Source organism: Zonotrichia leucophrys, unplaced genomic scaffold (genome assembly GCF_028769735.1).
Source record: "Zonotrichia leucophrys gambelii isolate GWCS_2022_RI unplaced genomic scaffold, RI_Zleu_2.0 Scaffold_598_30580, whole genome shotgun sequence".
In the NCBI taxonomy this organism is placed as follows: domain Eukaryota; kingdom Metazoa; phylum Chordata; class Aves; order Passeriformes; family Passerellidae; genus Zonotrichia; species Zonotrichia leucophrys.
This window is the reverse complement of record NW_026992803.1, coordinates 17,976-28,583: the sequence shown is the minus strand read 5'-3', so window position 1 is coordinate 28,583 and position 10,608 is coordinate 17,976. Positions and strand designations below refer to the sequence as shown.

Below are 10,608 nucleotides of genomic sequence, written 5' to 3'. Positions count from 1 at the left end.
ATGGGGACATTTTAAGGGTTTTTTTGGTGATTTTTTTGCCGATTTTTTCCCTTTTTTTTGTGTTTTTTCGGGATTTTTTTGCCTTTTCCCACTGTGATTTTTTCCCTGCACTCCCCCCTGTGTTTTTTCCTGCAGCCCCCCGGGATCCAACGGGAACGGGAGCAGAAAATGGGCAAAGATTGGGAATTTTGGGGGGTTTTTTTGGGAATTTTTTGGGGGTTTTTTTGAGGATTTTTTGGGGATGATTTGGGAGAATTTGGAGGAATTTTTTGGGATTTTTTGGGGAATTTTTGGGGTTTTTTTGAGGATTTTTTTGGGAATTTTTAAGGGGAGTTTTGGGATTTTGGATGAGTTTTTGGGAGGATTTTGTGGGATTTTTGTGGAGTTTTTGGGTTGATTTTTTTGGGTTTATTTTGAGGGATTTTTTTGATTTTTTGGGGAGATTTTTGGGGTCTTTTTGGGATTTTTTGAGGGATGTTTTGGGTTGTTTTGTGAGCATTTTTTGGGTTTTTTGAGTGGATTTTTTGGGATTTTTTGCCGATTTTTTTGCGGATTTTTTCCCTTTTTTTGCATTTTTTCGGGGTTTTTTTGCCTTTTTGTGATCCAATTTTTCCCTGCACTCCCCCCTGTGTTTTTTCCTGCAGCTGATTTATTCGAGGGCCCCCCGGGCTCCCCGGAGCCCCCCGAGATCCAACGGGAACGGGATCAATTCCTGCGGATTCGGGATCAGGACCAGGACGGGCGTTTGGGGCCCCCCGAGGTCAAACTTTGGCTGAGCCCCCCCAGCCCCGACTGGGCCGGGGTGGAGGCCGAGCACCTGATCCACCACGCTGACCTCAACCAGGTGAGAATTCCCAAAATTCCCAAAATTCCCAAAAAAATCCCGGAAAAAATGGCGAAAACGGCACCAAAAACGGGCAAAAAATGGGGTTTTTAGGGGATTTTTTGAGATTTTCTGGGGTTTTTTTGGGGATTTTTTTGGATTTTGGTGGTGCAGGTGAGAATTCCTAAAATCCCAAAATTCCTACAAAAAATCCCGGAAAAATGGCGAAAACTGCGTTCAAAATGGAGAAAAAATGGGGTTTTTAGGGGATTTTTTGGGATTTTTTGGGGATTTTTTTGGATTTTGGTGGTGCAGGTGAGAATTCCTAAAATTCCCCAAAATTCCCCCAAAAAATTCCCAAAAATTTGGGGTCAAAATGGCGAAAACGGCACCAAAAACGGGCAAAAAATGGAATTTTTGGGCCATTTTTGGGTGGAGGCCGAGCACCTGATCCACCACGCTGACCAGAATCAGGTGAGAATTCCCAAAATTCCCAAATTCCCAAAATTCCCCAAAAAATCCCGGAAAAAATGGCGAAAACGGCACCAAAAACGGGCAAAAAATGGGCAAAAAATGGGGTTTTTAGGGGATTTTTTGGGATTTTTTTTTGGATTTTGGTGGTGCAGGTAAAAATTCCTAAAATTCCTGAAATTCCCAAAAAATCCCAAAATTCCCAAAAAAATCCCAGAAATTTTCGGGGAAAAATGGCGAAAACGGCACCAAAAACGGACAAAAAATGGGATTTTTAGGGGATTTTTTTGAGATTTTCTTGGGTTTTTTGGGGGAGTTTGGTGGTGCAGGTGAGGATTCCCAAAATTCCCCAAAATTCCCCAAAATTCCCCCCAAAAATTCCCAAAAATTTGGGGTCAAAATGGTGAAAACGGCACCAAAAACGGGCAAAAAATGGAATTTTTGGGCCATTTTTGGGTGGAGGCCGAGCACCTGATCCACCACGCTGACCAGAATCAGGTGAGAATTCCCAAAATTCCCAAATTCCCAAAATTCCCAAAAAAATCCCGGAAAAAATGGCGAAAACGGCACCAAAAACGGGCAAAAAATGGGATTTTTAGGGGATTTTTTGGGATTTTTTTGGGGATTTTTTTGGATTTTGGTGGTGCAGGTGAGAATTCCTAAAATTCCTGAAATTCCCAAAAAATCCCAAAATTCCCAAAAAAATCCCGGAAATTTTCGGGTAAAAATGGCGAAAACGGCACCAAAAACAGGCAAAAAATGGGATTTTTAGGGGATTTTTTGGGGTTTTTTTTGGTTTTTTTTGGATTTTGGTGGTGCAGGTGAGAATTCCTAAAATTCCTGAAATTCCCAAAAAAATCCCGGAAATTTTCGGGGAAAAATGGCGAAAACGGCACCAAAAACGGGCAAAAAATGGGGTTTTTAGGGGATTTTTTGAGATTTTCTGGGGTTTTTTGGGGAAGTTTGGTGGTTGAGGTGAGGATTCCCAAAAATCCTGAAATTCCCAAAAAAATCCCGGAAATTTTTGGGTAAAAATGGCGAAAACGGCACCAAAAACGGGCAAAAAATGGAATTTTTGGGCCATTTTTGGGTGGAGGCCGAGCACCTGATCCACCACGCTGACCTCAATCAGGTGAGAATTCCCAAAATTCCCAAATTCCCAAAATTCCCCAAAAAATCCCGGAAAAAACGGCGAAAACGGCACCAAAAACGGGCAAAAAATGGGATTTTTAGGGGATTTTTTGGGATTTTTTTTTGGATTTTGGTGGTGCAGGTGAGAATTCCTAAAATTCCTGAAATTCCCAAAAAAATCCCAAAATTCCCCAAAAAATCCTGGAAATTTTTGGGTCAAAATGGCGCAAACCGCGCTCAAATCGGGCAAAAAATGGAATTTTTGGGCCATTTTTGGGTGGAGGCCGAGCACCTGATCCACCACGCTGACCAGAATCAGGTGAGAATTCCCAAAATTCCCAAATTCCCAAAATTCCCAAAAAAATCCCGGAAAAAACGGCGAAAACCGCGCTCAAATCGGGCAAAAAATGGGGTTTTTAGGGGATTTTTTGGGGGTTTTTTAGGGGTTTTTTTTTTAATTTTGGGGTGTAGGTGAGAATTCCTAAAATCTCAAAATTCCCAAAAAAATCCCGGAAAATTGGCAAAAACCGCGCTCAAAACAGACAAAAAATGGGGTTTTTAGGGGATTTTTTGAGATTTTTTGAGGTTTTTTTGGGGATTTTTTTGGATTTTGGTGGTGCAGGTGAGAATTCCTAAAATTCCCCAAAATTCCCCCAAAAAATTCCCAAAAATTTGGAGTCAAAATGGCGAAAACGGCACCAAAAACGGGCAAAAAATGGGGTTTTTAGGGGATTTTTTGAGATTTTGTGGGGAATTTTTAGGGGAATTTTTAGGGGATTTTGGTGGTGCAGGTGAGAATTCCTAAAATTCCTCAAAATTCCCAAAAAAATCCCAGAAATTTTCGGGGAAAAATGGCGAAAACGGCACCAAAAACGGGCAAAAAATGGGATTTTTGGGCCATTTTTGGGTGGAGGCCGAGCACCTGATCCACCATGCTGACCTCAACCAGGTGAGAATTCCCAAAATTCCCAAATTCCCAAAATTCCCAAAAAAATCCCGGAAATTTTCGGGGAAAAATGGCGAAAACGGCACCAAAAACGGGCAAAAAATGGGGTTTTTAGGGGATTTTTTTTGAGATCTTTTGGGGTTTTTTTTGGGTTTTGGTGATCCAGGTGTGAATTCCCAAAAATCCCAAAATTCCTCCAAAAAATCCCGGAAAAATGGCGAAAACGGCACCAAAAACGGGCAAAAAATGGGGTTTTTAGGGGATTTTTTTGGATTTTTTGGGGGTTTTTTTTGGGATTTTTTTTTGGATTTTGGTGGTGCAGGTGAGAATTCCTAAAATCCCAAAATTCCCAAAAAAATCCCGGAAAAAATGGCGAAAACGGCACCAAAAACGGGCAAAAAATGGGGTTTTTAGGGGATTTTTTGGGATTTTTAGGGGGTTTTTTTGAGATTTTTTTTGGAATTTGGTGGTGCAGGTGAGAATTCCCAAAAATCCCAAAATTCCCCCCAAAAAATTCCCAAAAATTTCATGTAAAAATCCCAAAAACGGCACCAAAACCGATCCAAAAATGGTCAAAAATGGGATTTTTAAGGGGTTTTTTTGAGATTTTTTTTTTGGTTTTTTAGGGATTTTTTTGGGGTTTCCTGGTACAGGTGAGAATTCCCAAAATTCCTAAAAAATTCCCAAAAATTTCCCCAAAATTTCAGGTTAAAAATCCCAAAAACGGCACCAAAAACGATCCAAAAATTGAATTTTTAAGGGTTTTTTTGAGATTTTTTTGAGATTTTTTTGGGATTTTTTTTGGGTTTTGGTGGTGCAGCTGAGAATTCCCAAAATTCCTCAGAATTCCCAAAATTCCCAAAAAAATCACGGAAAAATGGTGAAAACCAGGCTCAAAACCATCCAAAAAATTTGAATTTTTGGGGTTTTTTTTGGGGACTTTTTGGATTTCCAAAAATTCCAAAAAATCCTCAAAAATTTGGAATTTTTGGGGGAATTTTGGGGGAATTTTAGGAGAACTTTTGGGGGGATTTGGGCAGAATTTGGGGGAAATTTTGGGGGATTTTTCTCCATTTTTGGGGAATTTTGGGATTTTTAGGAAATTTCTGTAATTTTACCTTATTTTTATTCAATTTTAGATCAATTTTGGGTCATTTTAAGCTGAATTTTTGGGGTGATTTGGGTCAATTTTGAGGGAATTTTTGCCTTTTCTGGGTGGGATTTTTTTGGGAATAATCCGAATTTTTGGGAATTTTTTCCGGAACTTTCCGCAGGACGGGGCCCTGAGCCGGGAGGAGATTTTGGGCAAATTTTGGGTCATTTTAATCTGAATTTTTGGGGTGATTTGGGTCAATTTTGGGGGATATTTGTGTCAATTTTTGCCTTTTTTGGGGTTATTTTTCCCCAGAATTTTCCCCATTTTTGCCTTTTCTGGGTGGGATTTTTTTGGGGGATAATCCGAATTTTCCTGAAATTTTCTGGCAATTTTGGGTCATTTTAAGCTGAATTTTTTGGGTGATTTTGAGGGAATTTTGAGGGAATTTTGCTCAATTTTTGCCTTTTCTGGGTGGGATTTTTTTTGGGAATAATCCGAATTTTTGGGAATTTTTTCCGGAACTTTCCGCAGGACGGGGCCCTGAGCCGGGAGGAGATTTTGGGCAAATTTTGGGTCATTTTAATCTGAATTTTTGGGGTGATTTTGAGGGAATTTTGAGGGAATTTTGCTCCATTTTTGCCTTTTCTGGGTGGGATTTTTTTGGGAATAATCCGAATTTTTGGGAATTTTTTCCGGAACTTTCCGCAGGACGGGGCCCTGAGCCGGGAGGAGATTTTGGGCAAATTTTGGGGAATTTTAGGGAATTTTTCTCAATTTTCTGGCAATTTTGGGGGGGATTTGGGGAAATTTTGGGGATATTAATTAATTAATTTTGGGAATATTAATTTTACCTAATTTTTACTCAATTTTGGATCAATTTGTGTCAATTTTGGGTCATTTTAAGCTGAATTTTTGGGTCAATTTTGGGTCAATTTTAAAGGGAATTTTGCTCAATTTTTGCCTTTTTTTGGGTTATTTTTTCCCTCATTTTTGCCTTTTCTGGGTGGGATTTTTTTGGGGGATAATCCAAATTTTCCTGAAATTTTCTGGCAATTTTGAGGCTTTTTAGGGCAATTTTTGGGGGGGATTTGGGCAAAATTTGGGGAAATTTTTGGGGATTTTTTCTCCATTTTTTGGACAAACTTTGGGATTTTTAGGAGATTTCTTGTAATTTCACCTTATTTTTATTCAATTTTAGATCAATTTTGGGTCATTTTAAGCTGAATTTTGGGGTCAATTTTTGAGGGAATTTTGCTCAATTTTTGCCTTTTCTGGGTGGGATTTTTTTGGGAATAATCCGAATTTTTGGGAATTTTTTCCGGAACTTTCCGCAGGACGGGGCCCTGAGCCGGGAGGAGATTTTGGGCAAATTTTGGGTCATTTTAAGCTGAATTTTTGGGGTGATTTGGGTCAATTTTGGGGGATATTTGTGTCAATTTTTGCCCTTTTTTTGGGTTACTTTTCCCCAGAATTTTCCCCATTTTTGCCTTTTCTGGGTGGGATTTTTTTGGGGGATAATCCAAATTTTCCTGAAATTTTCTGGCAATTTTGGGTCATTTTAAGCTGAATTTTTGGGGTGATTTGGGTCAATTTTGGGTCAATTTTGAGGGAATTTTGCTCCATTTTTGCCTTTTCTGGGTGGGATTTTTTTGGGAATAATCCGAATTTTTGGGAATTTTTTCCGGAACTTTCCGCAGGACGGGAACCTGAGCCGGGAGGAGATTTTGGGCAAATTTTGGGTCATTTTAATCTGAATTTTTGGGGTGATTTGGGTCAATTTTGAGGGAATTTTTGCCTTTTCTGGGTGGGATTTTTTTGGGAATAATCCGAATTTTTGGGAATTTTTTCCGGAACTTTCCGCAGGACGGGGCCCTGAGCCGGGAGGAGATTTTGGGGCGCTGGGAGATTTTCGTGGGCAGCAGAGCCACCGACTACGGGCAGGACCTGCACAGGGGCCACGACGAGCTCTGAGAAAGGCCAGGAAGGACCCCAAAAACAGCCCCAAAAATAGCCCCAAATATCTGAAAAAATTCACCAAAAATAGCCCCAAATATCACCAAAATATCACCAAAAATAGCCCAAAATATCCCCAAAATATCACCAAAAATATGCAGAAAATAGCTGAAAAATTCACCAAAATATTCCCAAAAACTGCCCCAAATATTCCCAAAATATCACCAAAATATCACCAAAAATATCCATAAAATATTGGAAAAATTCACCAAAATATTCCCAAAAATATCCCCAAAAATATCAAAAAAATATCGGAAAAATTCACCAAAAATATCCCAAAATATCTGAAAAAATTCACCAAAATAGACCCAAAAATATCCCAAAATATCCCAAAAATATCAAAAAAATATCCCAAAAATATCAAAAACATATTGGAAAAATTCACCAAAATATTCCAAAAATATCCCCAAAAATATCAAAAAAAATAGCCCAAAATATCCCCAAAAATAGCCAAAAAAATCCACAAAAATATCCCAAAATATCCCCAAAATATCCATAAAATATCTGAAAAAATTCACCAAAATATCCATAAAATATCTGTAAAAATTCACCAAAATAGCCCCAAAAATATCCATAAAATATCCCCCAAAATATCTGAAAAAATTCACCAAAAATCCACAAAAATATCCCAAAATATCCAGAAAATCTCGGAAAAATTCACCAAAATAGACCCAAAAATATCCCCAAAAATAGCCAAAATATCCCCAAAAAATCCCCCAAAATATCCATCAAATATCTGAAAATATTCCCAAAAATAGCCCAAAATATCACCAAAAATATCCATAAAATATCCCCCAAAATATCCCCAAAAATATCCATCAAATATTCCCCAAAATATTCCCAAAAATATCCCAAAATATCCCAAAATATTCATAAAATACCTGAAAAATTCATCAAAATATCCCCAAAAATATCCCAAAATATCCCCCAAAATATCCATAAAATATCTGAAAAAATTCACCAAAATATTCCCAAAAATATCCCCAAAATATCCAGAAAATATTGGAAAAAATTCACCAAAATACTCCCAAAAATATCCCAAAAAATTCCACAAAAATTCACCAAAAATATCCCAAAAATTCAAAAATATTTCCGATTTTTTTCACAAAAAAATCCCACAGAAATTAAAAACCAGTCCCTAAAAATCCCCAAAAATATCCCTAAAAAATGTCCCCAAAAATCCCAAGAAATTCCAACCAAAAATTCAAAATAATTCCTAAAAATTTGGAAAATATTCCAAAACAATCCTGGATAAAACCCCCACATATTCCTAAAATAATCCCAAAATATTCCTAAAAAATTCCCAAAATTTTCCTAAAAAATTCCCTAAAAATCCCCAAAATATTTTTTAAAAATCTTCAAATAAATCCCCAAAATTTTGCTGGAATATTAAAAAAAATCCCCCCAAAAAATCCACAAAAATCAGAAAAATTCCCACAAAATTCCTAAAAAAATCCTTAAAAAATTCCAAATAATCCTCTAAAAAATTCCTAAAATATTCCCTAAAAAATCCCCAAAAATCCCAAAATATTCCCCAAAAATTCCTTTTAAAAACCTAAAAAAAATCCCAAAATAATCTTTAAATACCATTTAAAAATTCCAAAATATTCCCTAAAAATGTCAAAAAAACTGGGAATTTTGGGAATAAAAATTTGGGGGTTTTCCCCCCAAAATCCCAAAAAATCTGAGTTGTTTTTGAGGGGAAAAATGGGAATTTGGGGGGACAAAAAAATCAATTTTTTGGGAAAAATTTGGGAGGGAAAATTGGATTTTTTGGGGGAAAAAATGGGAATTTTTAGGGGGAAAAATTGGGATTTTTGGGGTGGGAAAATTGGGATTTTTGGGGGAAAAATTGGGGATTTTAATGGGAAAAAATTGGGAATTTTGGGGGAAAATTTGGGACTTTGGGGAAAATTTTTTATGGGAAAAATTGGATTTTTAGGGGAGAATTGGGGATTTTGAGGGGGAAACATTTGGGAATTTTGGGGGGAATTTGGGGAAAAAAATGGGAATTTGGGGGGACAAAAAAATCAATTTTTTGGGAAAAATTTGGGAGGGAAAATTGGATTATTTGGGGGAAAAAATGGGAATTTTTAGGGGGAAAATTGGGATTTTTGGGGGAAAAATTGGGGATTTTAATGGGAAAATTTTTTATGGGAAAAATTGGATTTTTGGGGGAGAATTGGGAATTTTGAGGGGGGAATTTGGGGAAAAAAAGAGAATTTTGGGGGGGAAAATTGGGATTTTTTAGCGGGAAATTTTACATTTTTTGGGGTGGAAAATTTTGCATTTTTGGGGGGGAAAATTTTGCATTTTTGGGGTGGAAATTTTGCATTTTTGGGGGTGGAAAATTTGCATTTTTGAGGTGGAAAATTTTGCATTTTTGGGGTGGAAAATTTGCATTTTTGGGGGGGGAATTTTGCATTTTTGGGGGAAAATTTTGCATTTTTTGGGGTGGAAATTTTTGCATTTTCGGGGGGAAAATTTTACATTTTTGGGGGGGAAAATTTGCATTTTTGGGGTGGAAAATTTGCATTTTTGGGGGAAAATTTGCATTTTTTGGGGTGGAAATTTTGCATTTTTGGGGGGAAATTTTGCATTTTTGGGGTGAAAATTTTGCATTTTTGGGGTGGGAAAATTTGCATTTTTGGGGGGAGGAAATTTGCATTTTTGGGGGGAAAATTAGCATTTTTGGGGTGGAAAATTTGCATTTTTGGGGTGGAAAATTTTGCATTTTTGGGGTGGAAAATTTGCATTTTTGGGGTGAAAATTTTGCATTTTTGCGGGAGGAAATTTGCATTTTTTGGGGGGAAAATTTGCATTTCTGGGGTGGAAAATTTGCATTTTTGGGGTGGAAATTTGCATTTTTGGGAGAGAAAATTTTGCATTTTTGGGGGAAAATTTTGCATTTTTGGGGTGGAAAATTTGCATTTTTGGGGTGGAAAATTTGCATTTTTGGGTGGAAAATTTTGCATTTTTGGGGGGAAATTTGCATTTTTTAGGGGGAAATTTTGCATTTTTAGGGGTGGAAAATTTGCATTTTTGGGGGTGGAAAATTTTGCATTTTTGGGGGGGGAAAATTTTGCATTTTTGGGGTGGAAAATTTTGCATTTTGGGGGGGGAAATTTTGCATTTTTGGGGGGGGAATTTTGCATTTTTTGGGGTGGAAATTTTTGCATTTTTGGGGTGGAAAATTTGCATTTTTGGGGTGGAAAATTTGCATTTTTGGGGTGGAAAATTTTGCATTTTGGGGGGAAAATTTGCATTTTTGGGGGCAAAATTTGCATTTTTTGGGGTGGAAAATTTGCATTTTTGGGGTGGAAATTTTGCATTTTTGGGGGGAAAATTTTGCATTTTTGGGGGGGAAATTTTACATTTTTTGGGGGGGGAAATTTGCATTTTTGGGGGGGGAATTTTTGCATTTTTGGGGGGAAATTTTGCATTTTTGGGGAGGAAATTTGCATTTTTGGGTGGAAAATTTTGCATTTTTGGGGGGGGGAAATTTTGCTTTTTGGGGTGGAAAATTTTGCATTTTTGGGGGGAAAATTTGCATTTTTGGGAGAGAAAATTTTGCATTTTTGGGGGAGAAAATTTGCATTTTTGGGGGCAAAATTTGCATTTTTGGGGTGGAAATTTTTGCATTTTTGGGGTGGAAATTTTGCATTTTTGGGGGTGGAAAATTGAGGAATTTTCAGGGGAAAATTCGGGATTTTGGAGGGGTCCCCAAATTCCACGACCCCAAAATTTGGGGATTTTTCCAAAGTCCCAAAATCCAAGGGCGGGCTCGGCCCCTCCCCCACCCCCCGACCCAAATTTGGGGGCTCCTCAGGGGGTGGGGGAGGGGTGACCCGTCCCAAATTCCCCAAATTTGGGTCCCAGAGGGGCCCTCGGGGACCCGGCCTGGATTTTTTGGGAAGAAAATTCCCAATTTTAGCTCAGGATTCCCTCAGGGAGCCCCTCCCCCTGCTCCTCCTCCCAAGCGACGCGGCCCCTTTAAGAGAAACCACGCCTACGTGGCGTCATTTGAATAGCCACGCCCATTGCCGCAGGGCCGGGCCGCGCCCGCTCCCATAGAAATCAATGGGGGGGTTAAGCCACGCCCCCTCCATAGGAATCAATGGGGGCTAA

General features: G+C 38.2%; 1 protein-coding gene across 1 annotated transcript; it reads left to right on the top strand.

Annotated features, from left to right (window-relative positions):
- Window positions 1–644: 644 nt before the first annotated feature.
- LOC135441857 (reticulocalbin-3-like) lies at window positions 645–6,683 on the top strand (the record flags this gene model as incomplete). Its single annotated transcript, XM_064701411.1, has 3 exons — window positions 645–844; window positions 6,331–6,473; window positions 6,629–6,683. Coding segments are annotated over 2 exons (308 nt in total), but the record flags the coding sequence as incomplete, so codon positions are not given.
- Window positions 6,684–10,608: the final 3,925 nt, after the last annotated feature.